This window comes from Pseudorca crassidens, chromosome 4 (assembly GCF_039906515.1).
Source record: "Pseudorca crassidens isolate mPseCra1 chromosome 4, mPseCra1.hap1, whole genome shotgun sequence".
NCBI lineage: Eukaryota > Metazoa > Chordata > Mammalia > Artiodactyla > Delphinidae > Pseudorca > Pseudorca crassidens.
The window spans coordinates 30,850,836-30,869,978 of record NC_090299.1 but is presented as its reverse complement, the minus strand read 5'-3'; the positions used below and the strand labels follow the sequence as shown (position 1 = coordinate 30,869,978).

The 19,143-nt window shown below is 35.9% G+C and overlaps 1 protein-coding gene across 1 annotated transcript in view; it reads right to left on the bottom strand.

Moving 5' to 3' along the window:
• Nucleotides 1–19,143, bottom strand: part of COL25A1 (collagen type XXV alpha 1 chain) — a 461,350-nt gene that overhangs the window by 63,469 nt on the left and 378,738 nt on the right. Inside the window, exons 13-18 of the mRNA XM_067735362.1 lie at nucleotides 17,902–17,955; nucleotides 15,924–15,950; nucleotides 13,254–13,298; nucleotides 5,924–5,956; nucleotides 5,460–5,495; nucleotides 685–729 (exon numbers count right to left, since the gene is read on the bottom strand). Coding sequence (XP_067591463.1) covers nucleotides 685–729; nucleotides 5,460–5,495; nucleotides 5,924–5,956; nucleotides 13,254–13,298; nucleotides 15,924–15,950; nucleotides 17,902–17,955 — 240 coding nt within the window. The remainder of the gene's footprint in view (nucleotides 1–684; nucleotides 730–5,459; nucleotides 5,496–5,923; nucleotides 5,957–13,253; nucleotides 13,299–15,923; nucleotides 15,951–17,901; nucleotides 17,956–19,143) is intronic.

Genomic DNA, 19,143 nt, shown 5'->3' with positions numbered 1-19,143 from the left:
TTTTAATTCTGGTCAAAATCTGATAGGATCTTAAGAGTAAAATTTAAATGTGAAGGGAGACATTGTAGACTTTAAAGAATTCCTATGACTTCAAATGAAATGACTTTTACATTTATTTAAGGGGCATAGTAGGTTATATAGTGGAATATACAGTCCAGATAGCCATGGCAAACTTTAGAAATACCCATGCTTCATTTTTTTTTTATTGAAGTTTAGTTGATTTACAATGTTGTGTTAGTTTCAGGTGTACAGCAGAGTGATTCAGTTTCATATATATATATATTTATGTATATATTATACATATACATGTGTATATATATATATATTCTTTTTCAGATTCTTTTCCATTATAGCTTATTACAGGATATTGAGTATAGTTCCCTGTGCTATACAGTAGGACCTTGTTGATTATCTATTTTATATGTAGTAGTGTGTATCTGTTAGTCTCAAACTCCTAATCTATCCTTTCCCCCCCTTTCCCCGTTGGTAACCTTAAGTTTGTTTTCTATGCCTGTAAGTCTATTTCTGTTACCTGTGCTTCATTTTTAATTAAAAAATTTAATTGGTTGAAATGGCTGGTGAGTATTTAAAGAACAGCACTATATTTTTAGCTTCCATTTTTTCATTTTTGTGACTCTCACAATTACATTTCTATGAAGCCAAGACTGTCAGTGCAGTATTTACCTTTATCCCCGGAAGTCCAGGAAGCCCAGGAAGCCCTGGTTCACCCTACATAGGAAAATCACACAGCATTATAGAACAGTATTCACTCAGGCACAGTATCTGAGAAAAACATGGCAAATGCTCCAGCTGAATTCGTGCTGTATGTATATATATATGTCTAATATATGTACTGTCTAGTTTCAAGATATTTGGTGAGATTATACAGTTCAGTCAACTCTTGATTCAGGGATTCGTTGACCATTTTGCAGATTTTTTAGGATTTTCCCTGTTGCTGCCAGTTCACTGCTCATTGTCATCACTACCAGAAGGTGAGAAAGAGAAATAAAAGGAAAAGGAATTCCTGTGTTTTATTACTCCCTGGTCAATGATTTGTTGAGGAGGCTGAATCTATCTGCTGAAATGAGGATTACGTGCATTTAAATAATGCATCCTATTCCAAGGCTCTCTTACCTCAGATAATCAAGAGTTGGCTGTATGAACAGATGGTCATATCAAAACAATATACATTAAAAGTCTCATTCACCTAAAAGTATAACAAGGTTTCTTTTCCATTCCTGAATGATGAGAAGATAAATGCATGGTTAAGATTATACTTAACTCCAGCCCGTATATCAGACAATTGTTGAGTCTGGGTAACCCTGCTTAGCAATGGAGGGCTAATGGTACCATGCCGCTGCTTCTGAATACAGGTTTGAGATTAAGTGGTACATTTTGGGTGAGCACACTGGAGTCAAGCTAAATCTTCTCATTTTCACATAATTGTTTACATTACTTTAAGCACAAAGTATAGTGACAAGAAGTTATATTGCTTAGAAAATCTCCTGAATTCCACTAAAGAAGCATAAAGGAATTGCTAGAGAAAATGCAAGTCCATCCTGTGTTGGACTGAGGTGACTAAATATTGTGGAAAATAACATTTGAAGGTAAAAGTGTCACATCATTTCATGATGGCGAGTCAGTGTTATGACAACTATACCAAAAGAGACAGAAGCATCAAACTAAAGATAAAAGTGGTAGAAGGCACTACTTTCATCTAAATGCTTGAACAGCCCTTATTCCAAGGAAAATCTGCTAAGAACAACCAGACGTTTCATCTTTAATATTATTACTTTCAAATTATGGAGGGCTATAATTTGCTCTGGTATTATCACAAAATGACTTCAGATACTGTTTATATTAAGCTGTATGGTTAGACATAGAAAGGAAAATGACTTTCCTGATGGTTTAGGTCAAAGGTGCTTCAGGAATGCAAAAGAAAAGCTATTCTTTCTGAAACTACCTGAGTGAAAGTTTGCATTGTGAACAAAAAGACTAAGATGAGATTAAGCCAGAGAAGAAAGAATGATTATTAAGAATTTGATATTTCATTCAAAGAAACTTGTCCAAGTAGAGTAAACTTTACATAGATACAACATTATACATTTGATTTTCTTTTTCTCCCCCCCATTTCCCTTTAATCAATAACTTTAGGAAGCTCTAGTAAAAAGAGCTTATCCATATTTCAGTGAAGATTCTCTTTTACTAAGAAAAAAGTATAAGGCCCTTGAAAACACAGTAAGTTGCAGTAGAATATACAACCAATAAAAGTAAACATATTGGTGACATATTGATAGTTTTGTATTGTTTCAGAAAAGCCCCCAAAACTCAAGACATCCTATTTAAGACATGTGTGGAAACATATAGGTTGTAACACTGTTTCCTCAAAGGAGTTTTTACTAGACCCTTCCCTCAAGGGGAAGGGTCAAATTAAAAGGATCTGATGACTACTTTAAAGTAAGATATTTATATACACATGCATACATAGACACATTCATGTTTCTCACAATGAGAAAGATGTATAAAACATTATGGATTATTTTATAACATAGATTGGATACTTACAGAGAGTTTGAGCACTTAGCTCTTCCCTACAACATATGCATATATATGTAAGTATATAGGTTATAAATGTACTTTTTAATGAACAAACCTTTCAGGAATTCATATTTCATACTCTTGGATTTTGACCTTTCCAAATTTATGTTTACTTAAAAGTTGACAAAATGAAGGATTATAAAACATTTAATGTTACCCTTTGTGCAACATCTCAGCATTTTTAGGAAGATATTTCTTCCTATATAAATTCTCTGTCCTTATACCATGAATGTTTATCTTTTAATTAAGAGACAGTTTTCAGTTAATTTCTCCATTCTTGCCTATTTCTTGACTCAGAGCTTCTCTGAGCTGAGTTCTTGGTCACGCACAGCCCAAGTTCAGATCTAGGTCATAATTAAGAATCGGTTTGTTATTCCATTCAAAGACTTCTTGCCCAAGTAGATTACACTTTACACTGATACGTTATGCTTCTGGTTTTCTTTTTTCTTTACCTTTCACTCTTTATTCTCCATTATCGGAGACCCTTGTCTACTGTTAAAGTCAGTTCTCTGCTTTCACCCCATGTCCCTGTGACAGTGCCTTGTGTTTCTAGATACAGTTCAACTGTGCCAGTCCCTTACAATGGGCAAAAATGTATTTTTACCCCATTAAAACTAAAAACTATATTTTAAAAAGATGTGGAGAAGTTAGGAAGGCAGCTATGCTCACCACTATACCACCAATGCCATTGAATGTGAAGTTAGGAAGGAAAAAGTTATGTGATGAAACACACACTCACTTTACAAACATATATACCCTAACTCACATATCAATCACACACTCTCCTGCTGAGTCTATAAAAGAAAAAAACTATAATTAAATCATTCCCTATTATGAATGTTACTCTAAATAACAAACTTTCATACCGCAAAATACCAGACAGTGGAGAGCTAATCAATGCACTTTAATTCTAGCAGGATATCCTCTACTTTTCTCGGAATGTCCCTAATGCAGGAGCTTAAGTACCCACGAACCCACAACAAAGTTCTGCAATGGTGAGAAAAATGTCGTGGAAGATTCCTTGAATGGATTCTGCACTCAGTTCTGTTTGTCATTTTCCAATCTAAGCAACCAGCAAGAATGGAAACACTCTACTTTTAAATCAGTGTTGGGGTAAGTATTGCCAAATCCAGATATTAGACAAGGAAGTCATAAATATTGTGGGAAAGTGAGATTGCGTCAACGGGTAGGATCTGGCCTAAATATTAATGAAAAAGATACTGTTCTTTTCAGGGCACATTTTCATTCAGATGGGTCGTAATATTCATACACATATTCATTCAGGCACGTATTTGTTCAGGTAGAATCCACTTCTCTCAATATAATTTAAAACAGGTTTTTAATGAAATACAAAGAAAAGCCAATGTTTCCATATGTAAACCTATAAACTTCCAGAAATTAATCTAAAATGTATTTTTAAATAATCATGATAAAGCAATATTTTATTAACCAATCGTCTTCCACTCTGAAAACAGTGGAACCTATATGAAATTATAGCAGACTTGTTTTGTTTTTTAAAAAGACATAACAGTTTTGCAGACAATTCTTTTAACTTATCACAGTTTTGGAGAGCAGTTTAAATTTAGTTTTTAATTTTTAAAGACTGAGGGACTTAAAATGAGATCATCTGAGAAAATTAGATGCTCTTCCAAACCAAAGCAGACCATGGATCTCTGTGATATCACTAACTTCCAATTTCTTACATAAAGAATCATTAGGAAATCTTAGGCACTGAAGAGCAAAATTTGCAGAGCTATGCTGGGCTCTTTGGAAAAGTCTCAACTTTACCTGAAATTGGGTCTAATGAATCATTACTCTTAGATTCTTAATTTCAAGAAAATCTATTTTTCAATTAGGGAAATGTTAAAAGAATGTGAAAGACCTTCTCAAAAAACACTTTAATCTGAAGTGTTTAAACAAAGCAGTGATCCTCTCAATAACTTCAAGAATGTGGGAATATATTTTTATGTTATGTTCTAAGGTTCCACACTACTACAATGGAATTTATTCTGTCTTTCTCTTTATACTAATGAGGTATATTCTATGTTTCTATTCATATTATTTTTTCTATAACATTAACTGCTGCTAGACAAAGGCAGAGTCATGATCTCAGAGATTTATCATAATGTGGAATTCACGTTTACTTGTTAGCCACATCTGTTATCTAAAAATCTAAAATCTGCACTGGGCATTGATATCCAGATGCTCAGACGATAAACTACAAACAGTCGTTTCCTGCTTCAGACTCAAATGAGAATAAACATATTCATTGCATGTCCTCTAATTTATCACTGAAGTGAAGCACAAATGATAAAAAAAATTAACGTTAGATTGGTTAAAGTGGTTTGGTTACTGTCTCCAATTAAAATTTAGTTCATGAACAAACCTCTTTTACAACATAACATTCACTGCTTAGGTAGATATTATTCACATAAAAAAATTATCAGCAGGGAAGTATTTGACATGAGAGGAAAGGAATATAATTTTAAAAGAACTGTCCATCATGCCCTATTGAGACAGTTTAGTAAATATTCATTTCTTCTCATAAAAGATAGAAACATGCAGAGTATCTTTAAACATGCAAGATAGGTTGTTGGCATTCCAACCCAGCAGATCTTTGTTAGTCTCAAGCAGCTCAGTATATGCTGACTTTATCCTTTTACACGTCCAGATTATGTTTGTACTTTTACTATGGTCAGCATCAACCCTTTTAAAATGAAAAACACTCAAAAACACTCTGCGTGTAAGGCATGAAAACGGCATCATTTTCAGTAATTGTTCTCATATTACACAGTGATAGCAAACACAGTCAAATGGTGACTATAAGACAGTAGAAAGAACACACCAGAAAAGGGATTTACCTTTTGCCCTGGACGACCAGATTCTCCGGGCTCTCCCTGGCCAAAGAAAATCAAAGATGAAAAGGGCAGTCTTATAAGAATTTTCCAAAAGCCTTAGGCCCTTGGACACTTTCAGCCTCCCCGATGACACATGCATTTCATTCACTTTATTCTGTTGTTCTACATCCTACCAGACATATGAACTTTTTTTTTTTTTTTGCTGTAAATATACCTAAAGCTCACATACAAATCCACATTTCCATAAAAACTAATCAGAAAGGGAAGAAAAGGCAAGACCTCTTGTTTAAGCCTTTATCAGAGATTTCTAGCAGATACTCCGTGTTGTGTCTAGAAGCTGATTATTGCAGTAATACAGGAACAGAGTTAGAACCATCAAAGTTGGTAAAAGGGAAGGGGAAACAAGAGACTTATAAAAGTCAAAGCTGTAACTCCTGGGGTACAAACACTTGCAAGGCTATAGTTACCTTAATTCCTGCAGCGGATGATCCAGGGTCACCCTAAAATGAAACCCATGAGAGATTATTCTACAAGTGATGGGAATAGGAAACACACAAACACATAGAGAGCTGTTATCTACAGAAGCGCCTAAGGAAATCCCATGACTAATGGGCTGAACTATGCTCCCTAAGATTTTGTATCAATATGGCTAAGATGTCAGTAATTTCCAAGATAAACAATATACTTTCTAAAAATAAAACTTTGCAAAATACATAAGGACTACATTCCTTGAAATAAATATAAATATGGATCTCTTCCCTTGATACAGTGCTAAAATTGTATTCTAAAGCAATATATTAGTGGATCTGGAATTTCGGTTTTCTCTATTTCAGGAATTTATTAATGTCACTGGCTATCATTTACTAGGAGTTCCCTGACCCTTTCAGTCTTCAGAAAGTCAGGGTTCAACAGATGAAGTCAAAGGGTTAATGGTGTTGAGTTGGAAAAAGCCATGCCGCCGGTCAGTTTGTTTTCCTCATGAAGCACCGTCACCGTTATGACCAGCACGTTTTTTTCTAGCTCTACACTTATTTCATTGTAAGGCAGTCACCAGAAAGTTACAGGATGATGGATGACTTGTGGGTGACAGGGACACAAGGAAGATCTGAGAGAAAATCCTGAGACAGAATCTGGTTTTCTGAAAGGCATTGTATTCCATCCGGATTTCACCGAGTGTGACTACATTCTTAAGGCAAATGTGCTCTAAATACACAGGTGGCTGCTTATTTCTGATACGAGGCCAGACAAGGGCCTAGATTTTCCAGTTCCTTCTAGTCCTCTGTCCCATAAACATGCTACAAGGAAAATAAACGGGAGAAAACGTAGTCATTTGAGAAAACAGAAACAGTCACAAGGAGGACAGCACATACTGAGGTTTCCTCAGCTGTCCTATCTGTGCAAGGGCTCACAGAGCTCTAGGAGTCTGCTTCCTCGTTCTAGGTTTAGAGAGCTGCTCATCAATCTCATTTAGAGATGGAGATACACCTCAGGCCTCTACACATGAGGTACTTGCCCCTCTCCCTCAGTTTCTCTCTCTTCTCCCCACAGCTGGCAGTTCTCTTTGTTCAGGTCTTAAGTGGCTTTGCCTCAACCCCTCACTGAACAACCTAGACACATGCCCCTCACATCCACGTCTCACTCTGCAGCATCTGTTCAAGTCCTGCAAGCTCACTGCATATGGATTATGTATATATGTTTTCTGCCTATTCTTTTCTTGTCCCTCCATTAGATGATCAGCCACCTGTGGGCAGGTTCAGGGTCTATTTTTATTCAGTGTCTGAATAAAATATGCTGGATACGTATATGGTGAATAAATGAACAAATCTCAGAAAGAATATTTTCAGCAAGCAGTCAAGAATCAAAAAAAAAAAAACCTTTGGGAAGAAAAACAAAGCTTAAGAAGGAGGAGGAAATAATAAATTAACTCATTTGAGGAAACATACGAGTTTCTTTGACATCTGTAATGGCTACTACTCAAGGAAAAATTAAAACGTGACAAAACATAGAGAACAGGATACCAAATACTGTCTTATTGTAAAATGATACTGGTTTCTTTTCCCCATCACTAATAATCAATTGAGTTCCGAGTGGGCAGCGAAATCAATGTGGCTAACAAAATAATACTTATTTCTGTTTCCACTAAATCAAGTCTGTCTGAAAGCCATCAACACCAATGAATCAGTATTTTGCACAATGAGACCTTTGTATTCATAAAAGCAATTTTGACTTTTCTAAGCCCCCTTTTTCATCTTATTTATACCTCACAAGACTCCCAAGAGATAGGGCAGATATTACTATTTTTACTCAATAGATGAGGAAATTGAAGCAACTTGAGCCTAAGTGAATTTTGGACTTCCTGAATTCTATTGCCATGTTCTTTTTATTGGAATAAGAAAAGAATTATTGGTTTATCTCATTCTGGCAACAGGGCACAATGGTTCTAGTAAACTTATAAATAAAAGGAAGTTGCTTGTATTAACTGTAGTTTAAACACTTTTTTTTCCAGTGTTTTAATGAAAAGTGACTGGATAATCCACTAACGAGAAAAAGGACTAGATTTAGTTCTCAGAGAAAGTGGATGGGAAGGAAAGGACAGTTTCCAGGAAGCCTGATTTATTTGTGGAAACTGGAGCAGTTTCATTTGATGGACAACTATGACTGATATATCAACTTTCTTTTCAAAAATTAGAACTGTGAAATCTCAAGGAATTTTTATAACTTTTAAGTGGCAAGGCAATTGCTGGAAGACATTCCTAAGTTAAACATTTTAAAGGATAATGCTGCAAGTAGTGAAAATAAAAGTCAGTGTTTATAATCCTCATTCCTCTAAAAGTGAAAATGAATACAGGATTAAAGTAGGAAAAGAAAACCCAACTGTGTCTCTCTAAGTATACCCTTAGCTTCACAAATCAGTTGGTTTGAAAATAAAAGTTTCCACAGGGTAAATCGTAAAGCAAAAAATACTTTGAGAAGATACTTGAGGTAAATGAATTTGACTTTGCTATTGACCATTCAAGTACAGAGTTTTTGGTTTTGGCTGTGATTATTTTCAAGCACAACATTTGGTATGTAATTATATGTATGTGTTACTAAAGTCTATGTGAAATAAAGTGAATGTGGTGATATTTCTATCAGTCATTAATTCATTCAATAAATATTTATTGAGCATCGATTATGTGCCAACCACGTTCTGGATGCAGGGATACCAGGAGCTAGGGCGATAAAGCGAACAATGCTGTTTCAAACCCTGCCCTTGTCCTGTGCTTATGATAGAGTCACCCTTCCGTATCCCTGGGTTCTGCATCTGCGGATTCACCCAACCTTGGACTAAAAATCTTTTGAGAAAAAAATTCCTGAAAATTCCAAAGAGCAAAACTTAAATTTCTGTGTGCCTGGCAACTGTTTACATAGTATTCGGTATCATAAGTAATCTAGAGAAGCTTTGTAGTACAGCTGACCCTTAAACAACACAGGCTTGAACTGCAAAAGTCCACTTATATGTGGATTTTTTTTCAACAGTAAATATTACAGTACCAGATGATCTGCAGTTGGTTGAATTCGGCGGATGGGGAACCATGATATGGAGAAAACAGGGATGTGAAGGAACCATGTATAAGGAGGGCCGTTTGTAAATTACACCCTGATTTCAACTGGCAGAGTCTCAGCACTCCTAAGCCCCGCATTATTTAAGGGTCAGTTGAATATGGGAGCATGCGCATAGGTTATATGCAAATACTAGCCCGTTTTATATAAGGGACAAGCTAGGATTTTGGTATTTGCAGGGATCCTGGAACCAATCTCCTGGAGATACCGAAGGACTACTGTAATCATTTGTATATATGTATATAGTATATATGTACACAAATATATGTATTCAAAAATATTATTGATTGAATGCATAAAAGCTACTTTCCTTTTCTTTCTTTCCACGTACAAAAAAGTCTGGGATAGGAAGAAATTGTCATGTTGGGAAATTTTGTGTCACCACAGAAGACATGATAAACAAGTGCATGGTACAGGAAAAAGTTCTACCATTCAACGAAAATAAGAAGCAGATGAAAGTAAAAAAAAAAAAATTTTTTTAAGGTTCTTCATTCAATAAATATTTATTATCTTCCTATTACATGCCAGGAAATTGGATTGGTGTTGGGAACAGTACAGTTTGGTAACTTATAGTTTTTTGTTTGTTTATTTGTTTGTTTTTTCTTTTCCAGTGAGCTGGATGCCCAATTAAACAAGGAATTACAATAAATTGTGATAAGGGTTATGAAAGGGATCATAGAGAGTGCTCTGGGAGCAAATAGAGGGTAATAGAGACAGTCCAGGGAGACTGAAAGGCTGCCCCAGGGAAATGACTTAATGAATCCAGGTCTCAGTAGACAGGAATAGGATGAGAACATGAGGAGGTGGAGGTGGACAGAGAAGAGTATTCTAAGCTAAGGGAAGCATCATATGTGCTAAATTGGAGAAGGCCCTAGGCCCAAAAGAAAAGCCTTCCTATGTGATCTTAAGAAAAGGCAATTTGGTGGGTGGCTCCAAATATGGGTGTCGCTTCTGAAAAGGCTCTGAGGATGCAAATCAAAGATGCTCTGCAGGTGTAAAGTAAGAAGGCAGGTTATTTATAGAAATGGAGATTGGGGGAGAAAAGAAAAATGAAGACACAGACAGGCAATACCAAGAAAGTGAAGCTTCCTGCTATATTGAAAACGGATAACCAACGAGGACCTACTGTAGAGCACAGGGAACTCTGTTCAATGTTATGTGGCAGCCTGGATGGGAGGGGAGTCTGGGGGAGAATGGATACATGTATAAGTATGGCTGAGTCACTTTGCTGTGTACCTGAAACTATCACAACATTGTTAATTGGTTATACTGCAATATAAAATAAAAAAGTTTTAAAAAAATGCTCAGGAAAAAAAAAAAGAAAGAATGTGAAATTTCTAAACGAACAGATAAGGTTGTGAATAATAGAGTGGCATGATGGAACCATTCAGTGGTCTGCACCAACACTTACTTTCAAGTGCTGGGATAATAGATAAGAAATGCATTTCTACATTAGTTGGTGGGATTAACACTCCAAAGAGCAGAACATAACCTTCCCGTAGTAACTCCACACATGATTAAAATCAGTCTTTGGCAGGTCATTCTTAATTCTAGAGTTCATCGTCGCTTCTGGCCACAGAGAAAACCCAGCCCAGAGGTTTTTACAGTCCCACAGCATTTCCAGATGACCAGTCTGGAAAGGCTTAGATTGCTTTACCATCCAAAAGCACCTAGTTGGATCACAAGGAAAAAAATCCTATTAAAGTGAATCGCCAATGACGTAATTTACTACATCAATGGCAGAAAAGAAGCATTTTTTGATTTTACATCTCAAACTTGGTAAATGATGAATGGGTTTCACATACTGAACCCAAAGGCCATGAGAAGAGTGTTTCTAACATGCTGGAAACAAATTATGTGACAGAAGCAGGAAATGTTTAAAAAACACATCAAAAATTATATTCCAATTACAGCATTCTTGGGGATGAATGCTACAGGTCAGATTACGTATTATATGTTACAGATTCCTATTTACAATCCCCTGTTTAGACTCACTGAAAATTTATAGAAATGATTTCTGTTTTAACTGAAGCATTTCTCAAACTTAATTTCAGTTGACTAATAAAACTTTTTGATAAAAAAGAAAAATAACCAATCTGGTTGATTTCCATTTCCATGTGGTAAGAAAGCTAACATTTATTGAGAGTTTACTATGTGGGAGTCAGCATGGTAAATGATTTGTGTTAATATAAAAAATAAGAACCGTATTCCTTTGAGATGAATTTAGCTTTTACAAAGAAAAAAAAGTTGCTTTACTATTGCAATATTAAATTTTAAAAACGTGTGATTAAAGAAACTATTGGCCTACATTCAAAAATTAAGCTCTAAAAATACATATTCTAAAGATTAAAATTCTCTACATAAATCCACACAGGCGTAGCTCAGACTTGGCATAAATGGTTTTCACTTGGAGAAACTGCTCTCTGTTTAGAAGATTTCCTTTCTTTAAACAGAGGTTGGCAACTATGGCCCGAGGGCCAAATCCAGCTAGCCACCTGTTTTTGTGTGGCCCAAGAGCTAAGAGTGGTTTTCACATTTTTAACGGTTAACAAAATTATAAAAAGAATAATATTTCATGACATTTGAAAACCACATGAAATTAAAATTTCAGTGTCCAGAAATAAAGTTTTATTGGAATAGAGACACTCTCATATGTATACATATTGTCTATGGCTGCTGTCATGCTACAATGACAGAGTTGAGTAGTTGTGACAGACGCCATATGGCCCACAAAACCTAAAATATTTATTTTCTGGCCCTTTACAGGAAAAGTTTGCTGACTCCTGCTTTTAAGCAAACACAACAAAGGTAAATAAAATATCTATGTTTATATACCTAGGGTTTTTAATTTTGACTTCAAGAAGTCATAGAGGTATATCACTGGTCCCATTAGTATTAAACATACTCATGTCATGGTGGATTGCAGCATGATACTTAAATCTGACAGATAAATAAAATGGGTTTACAGCAGTGGTTCTCAGTGAGGGATGATTTTGTTCCCCAGTGGACAATTGGCAACCTCTGGAGAGAGTGTTGGTTGTCACAACTCGGAGATGCTACTGGCATCCGCTGGGCAGAGGCCAGGAACGAGGCTAGACATCTGACATCTCCCTCAAGAAGGATTATCCAGCCCAAAATGTCAGTAGTGCAGAGGCTGAGAAACCCTGGTCTACGAGAAACTGAGAGTCCACTCTAATTTCTAGACTACCTCTTGAATACAAACACAGTTGCTACTCGGTGACATTCATTTATTCCTACCATTAATTTCTCCCTACCACCCATGCCATATTTATATTAATATTTATAAGAATGAGGAAGACAAATTTCTCTTTACTTTATGGGTATGTTTTTATGACTAACAACTGTCCATCTGTACCATAATAACTTTCAAAGTAGAGTATTCTTATTCTCAACTACAAGCCTAAATGAATCTTTCTTTGTTTCATCAATTAGCCTGATTTAAATTAAATCTGACTATTCCATTTTTAGTTTCTTAAAAGATCTTTTTCTTAATTCTTAACATATAGCACAAATGAAATAAAAATGTCCTTCCTATGTCAGAGATGTGTGTGAAGTAAGAATCCAAGCAAAAACTTCAATAGACTGAGGAAAAAAAGACAGGGGGTAGGAAGATGAACAAAAGACCACCGCAATATAAGTGCTAATAATGGTTTAAAGGCCAAAAAAGAAAAAAAAAAAAAAAGAGAGAATACAAAGGCTGACAAAATATCTGGATCTAGTAGATTTCAAGTTGAAGCAAATTTTCAAGGCTGCATGAGAGGCTCTAATCAACTGACTTTAGCTGATTATCAAACTCTTACATCCTCTCCGAATCCTCTGCAATCTTCTATCCTAAAATCGGGACAAATGGAATCACTTTAGGAACTCTATTTTTATATCTCTGTGTATAAAGGGAGTGTTCCATTTACACATAAATAGTGGTGTGTTTCTTTTTGTCTTGAAAGTCATATTACTAGAAACCCAATTACGCATTTTCTAGAATTTTTGACACAGCATTTTACTTTTAAAATATTTAAATTTGTAGCTAGGAGCTGGTGGAATAACCACCTTTTATACATTAAATATTTAAAAGTTTTCTAATTGTGTAGAATTATCTCTGATCTCCCATGTTCACGTACATGAAATAATATTCTTGCTCATACACATACTCTTTCATATTTCACAACACTGTACCTTTTCACCTGTATCACCTTTGGGGCCATTCTCTCCAGCATCTCCCTAGGAGGGGAAAAAAGCAATACATGTAAAATATATTGGTGACATTGAGCAAAGAGTACTTTTCATTATTTTAAGTTTCCTTTCATAGGCACTATATATTAAAATCTGTTGTAAATGTTCTACAGAGCTAATGTACTTTACTTGACCAGCTGCCTGATATCAACTAGTCCAAATAAATTTTATTACAATGAACATGGCTAAATAGTTTTAAACTACTCCACGATAATAACAGAAGGTAATTTCTCTGACTTCTAATAGCTTATTCTGGCCCTAATAGCCTATTCTGGCCACCTTAACTCTTTCTCTTTTCTCTGCTCAAAGAGTCACTCTAACAAAGGCTTTCTCCTGACTCCCTCAATATGCCGTGTGCCTTACCCTTTCTGTCTCCTTCCTTGTCCCACTCCTGCCACCTGGAGTCCTGCCTTCTCCTTTCCCTTCAATCTGTGAATTCTACGCATCTCAAATCTCCAGGCCCTCCAAGTGCATGACCCAGCCCTCAAAACTGCTGCACTGAGCATCGAGTTATCTGGGCCTAAGTGTTTTGCATTTGAGAAATAAATGTTTTATATCTTATTAGAAAATTTTTAAAAATTATAGTAAAATAAATTGGGGAGTTTATGCTTCCTTTGTTATTTTTGAGAGCTCCTATGCCTATTCCCTCACTGATATCTTTCTACCCACAAGCAGTGCTTTAGGAAAAAAGTCATTTGTTTATTATCCATGCTTTGCTTTCTTAAATTCTAAATTCTTTAAGTCTTATAGAATGCTCTAGTGGAAACATCATGAATTCTGGAGCCAGAGAGTTGGAGCCCAGGTCCAGGCCCTACTGGGCAAATGAAGTTCTCTTTACATCAAATTTCTCATGTGCAACGTAAGGGCAAGAATATTTTATGGGGTTATAAGAAATAAACAATTACTGTGTCTAAAGCAACTGGGACAGTATCTGACACATCATAAGTTGTTAATGATAATCATTAGCAATGACAATGCATTATTGTTCATACATGCCGTAAGCTGGAATACCCTTCTGTCCAGCTGCGTAAGAGGTCACTCTTCTATCATTTAAAATTTTCCGTAAAATAAGAGAGAAGCTACTGATGATGGTTTCCCTGGGAGAAGGAGGGGTGGCGAAGAAGGGAGAGTTTAACCTTTTCTCTTCACTTTCTTTTCTTGTTTCAAATAAGCATGAGGCTATCCTGCTCAGGCATTCTTTTATGGTGACGGGGACAGCACAGCAGCCTGGGAGCCTGAGCAGTTTTATCTGATGAGTCCCTGGAATGGTGCTGGCACTGCTCCTTTTCCCTCCTTAATTTCTACACAAAAGAGTCATCTGATGACTAATTCATTTCAGGTTAATTACCATGAACTGGTTGGAAGCCAAATAAATATACTGATCATAAGTTATGGGGGATCTTTGATAGGCAGCTCATTAGCACACTTTTAAAAATTGCTTGGAAATCCCTTTATTAAATAACAAAACAAACTTTCTTATTAGGAAAACTGGTTCAGAGTGGCCATGAAGTGAAGGGTTTGACTGAGTTGCCTCTCTGCTCTGCTCTCCTTCCATTTAAATAAATGTCTTTTTATTTTTGTTTTACAAGAATACAGTTGTAAAATACAGCTCAAAAATACAGTTATGTTCATGAAGCTTGCTGGATCTGTAGATGTACTTCTTTGGGGATTAGTGGTGATGATACTGATTTGTCAGAAAGATCGTATCACTTATGAAGGGCATTATGTGGTATCTTGGTAGTTGCCTGCAGAGATGGCATACTTCTCAAACACTGGTAAAGAACATAGCATGAGAACTCCCCCAAAGCAGTAAGGAAGGATGTTTGTCTAAGAGAAATTTAACATATGCACTCTGCTTCTCCTTTTGCTTCTCTTTTTGGGTTTTATGGGAATTCTTTTTGGGACAACTTTCAGTGTATTTGCTGTAGGTAAACATCTGTATCCCTTTAACCTACTGACCTAAGAAGTAGTAGAGAGAGAGACGGATGCTTAGAAAAGTACTGGAGTGGCATTAGCAAATAGGTAGAACAGAAATTTTGCAGGCCTAGGGATTTTTGAAAGTCATTTAAAAGCCTGACATAGAATGTTTAAATTTGCACCCTTCTCCTCCATTTCTTTAAATCTTTCTAACCCAAACTTCTATACATATATAAGAATTACACTATTTTCTCCTTCCACTAATTAGCAGTTTGCAAAAACAGTGGTCATTATATCTATCTACATCTATATAACTAAGCATACCTTGTCTTATTGTGCTTTGCTTTATTGTACTTCAAAGATACTACTGCATTCTTTACAGATTGAAGATTTGTGGCAACCAGCATCATTTTTCAATTAAGGCAGGCACGTTGTGTTTTAGACATAATGCTATTGAACACTTAACTGACTACAGTATAGCGTAAACGTAACTTTTATATGCACTGGGAAACTGAAAAATTCGTGTGATTCGTTTTATTGCAATATTCACTTTATTGCAGTGATCTGGAACGGAGCCTGCAATATCTCCAAGGTATGCTTGTATACCTGTATCTGTCTATCCAACCACACATAAATACAGTTCAGTTTGGTACCTCTCTGGGGAAAAAAAATAAAAATCAGCAGAATCATTCTCACCTTTTCTCCTCGTTCTCCAGGTTGTCCCTGGGCAAAAGAACAAAGATTGAGTGACATGTTAAATTATAAAACACCTAATCAATCAACACTAAACAAAATCAGATATTGAACATACTATTAATAGATAAATTATACATGACATTTTCTATTTTGGCAATATATAGTTGCTATATAAAAACAAAGGTTAAGACAAGTTTCCTGGAGCACTGAGTATGGATATCAATAGCAAATGTAATTTTAATTCTTTGCTTTCGAGGACTAAAGAAAGATATTTTAGATGACCAGCCAAAACCCGGCTTTTAGGGCACTAAGGAGAAAAATGTTGCGGCAATTCAACGTCTCAAGAGGCTCCTGAGATTATGACACTTTATTCTGCTCAAACTCAGACTCAGTACGGTGAGTTTATTTACTTACATCCTTCAATGAAATCTTCCATTCAAAGCAGGCCCTGGTGCACGGATTATTTCAGGGGTCAGAGTACCAGTGTAGTTCTCTAATCTGCCTTCCCCTGATGTGACTAAGGCCTGAACTTGGACCCCTTCACAATGTCATGAACTCTCTTCAATCTGTTGTTAACCACTATGTTCCAAGCTAGGTGTACTTTAGGAGGCATTAGTTTTTTTCAGAAAAGATACTATACTGGGGCAGACTCTAAGTGAGTTTAGGAGAGATGTCTTTACTCAAAATGATGACCATGACAGTATAAGGACTAAAATGCAAAATTGTGTTCTGAAAAGAATCTCATTTTCACTTTACCCAGGAAGGGACAGGGGACAGAGTCAGAGAGTAAATCTAAAGCAAATCACACACATTATGATAATATTCCTCTTAAGAAAAGCTTGAGAAAGTGTTGCAATAAGATCAGACTACTTTAAAAATGATTTTTAAGGTGGTTATTGTGTTTTTTGAAATTATAATTCACTCAAGAAGTCTGTTTGAAGGCAACACTCTTTTCACTCCCTGAAACTCCGCCTGACCCCTTGGCTTTCTGAATTTCTGGTTACCTTTCACTGCTCAGCAGCCATCCTGATGGTCGCTAGGCAACAGAAGAATAGTACCGAGAACATACATTAAGCATTAACTCCTATCATTTGGCTTTTTAGCATGGAGCAAGAGAGGGAAGAAGACAGGAAAATGGCTGTCGTCCCAGAAGGAATATTTTCTTTCCTCTCCTGCAGGACAAAAGACAGGTCTATAAATTTTAGGTCTGTCCTAGGCTCCTGTCAATAGCAACGTGATCTGTAAAATCAGCTGACAAGCATCTGTGGCAATGGATACACACCAGCACAGCTGATGGGATTAGACATTAGTTTTGTACTTCAAGGGATGGTCACTCATCAAAGGACTTGGGATTTGTCTGCCTATTTGGTTTAAACTAAACTGTCACCAATCTTTTTATATTTAAGATTAATTTGTTCTTCAAAAACAAAGGAAATTTGGAACCCCCAAAAAAAGTCTATTACATTTTTTCCCTACTTAGTAATTCAGACTACATCCATTTTTAAATTTCAAACATGCCACATTTTTATTATGCTCTTCATCTGATTAACTGGTTAGGTTGTGTAAGCCTTGGAGGTGGCCAAATCTTGAGGAAAAGTCACAGTGGCACTGTGAACATCTTTAGTACATCTTGTAAAAATTATGCAAATGTTGGCAGTATGGACATGGCCTATGTTGTCATATGTTCATTAAGTGGTAGAATGACAAACTCACATTTGAAACACAGGCTTTCTCATGTTATTTAAGTATCCCAGAAATAAAAATTTAGACGTATCGTACACTGTTTCTCTGCATTTTTAATGCTAATCACAAACATCACTTATTCTTTAGTCACAAAGTTTTATACTATAGTGTATTATATTATTGGCAAAAAATTCCATCCAAGTAAAACCAGTGGGCAATAAAAAAAGTGTAACAGCTTACAATCTCATGAAAACTCATGCCTCAAGTGATTCTGCTTGGTTTTCTTTGTACTAACCTTTGGCCCTGGTATTCCATTCTGTCCTACTGCTCCAGGCAACCCGGGTTCACCCTCAAAATATAAAATAGATACTACTAAATAAAACAGACAAAATCAACACATTATATAGCTCATTAGAGGATATAACCATCCAATAATGCTCAAGAAGTACATAGTATGTTAGACTAGTTACACAAGTTAGCTTGTTTGGTCCAAAATTCTATGTGCTAGGGACCGAGGATACAAGAGGGCTAATTTCCTTGTGTTGAGTCTTTTCTCCACTGAGAAAGTGAAAGCAAATTACCAATGGAAATGAATATCTAGCATGATGCTAGGTACATATAGCTAGGTACATGCTAGGTACAATATTTGTTGAATGAGTAAAAGACATCTGAAAATTTAAGACTTTCTTGATGGAGAACTTTCAAGTGCTTCATCAGCTCAGGAAAATAGAGACTAAATCATTCTATTTATTAGACTTAAGCAAATGAGCATCTCCAAACCTAAATCTTGAAGAATATACACACCTTTGAACATCTACTTAACTCATTTAGACACATTTGACACAAAAGTACAAAAGTAAAAATGGCTTTGATTTCTCTTTCCAGTTTCACTGTAAATATAATTAAAATAAACATTAGGAGTTGTGGTTTTCATTGTCATATTGAGTGATAGGCATTTGAGAAAAAGATGATGGCTATTAGCTAGAAGGATTTTCCATTTCAGAAAGATGATGACATATATCAATCTTTCTAGACTCTGAACCAGCAATTGTTTTCCAAAGCGGAAGTCTCTTGCGCTCAGAAGCAAAGGAAAGATATTCTGCATGACGACTCTGGTTAACAATACTGTATGGTATATTTGAAAGTTGTTAAGAGAGCAGATCTTAAAAGTTCTTATCACAAGGAAAAAAAAAAAGTGTAACTATGTGAGATGATGGATGTTAACCAAACTTATTGTGGTAATCATTTCACAGTATATACATGTATCAAACCATTATGTTGTACACCTAAAACGAATTCTATGTCATGTGTCCAATGTATCTCAGTAAAATTGGGAGAAGAAAGAAAGTGTAGCTTTTAATACTTCCGTGTAGCTCAAACGTAGAGCAACTAGAATTTCATTTTCATTTAAAAACATTCCCAAAGCCATTTATTATGTGCTTCAACTTCTCGGCAAGTTTCTTTCCCCTGAGGGTTAAAAAGTTGCTGCTTAGCGGCTTCCCTGGTGGCGTAGTAGTTGAGAGTCCGCCTGCCAATG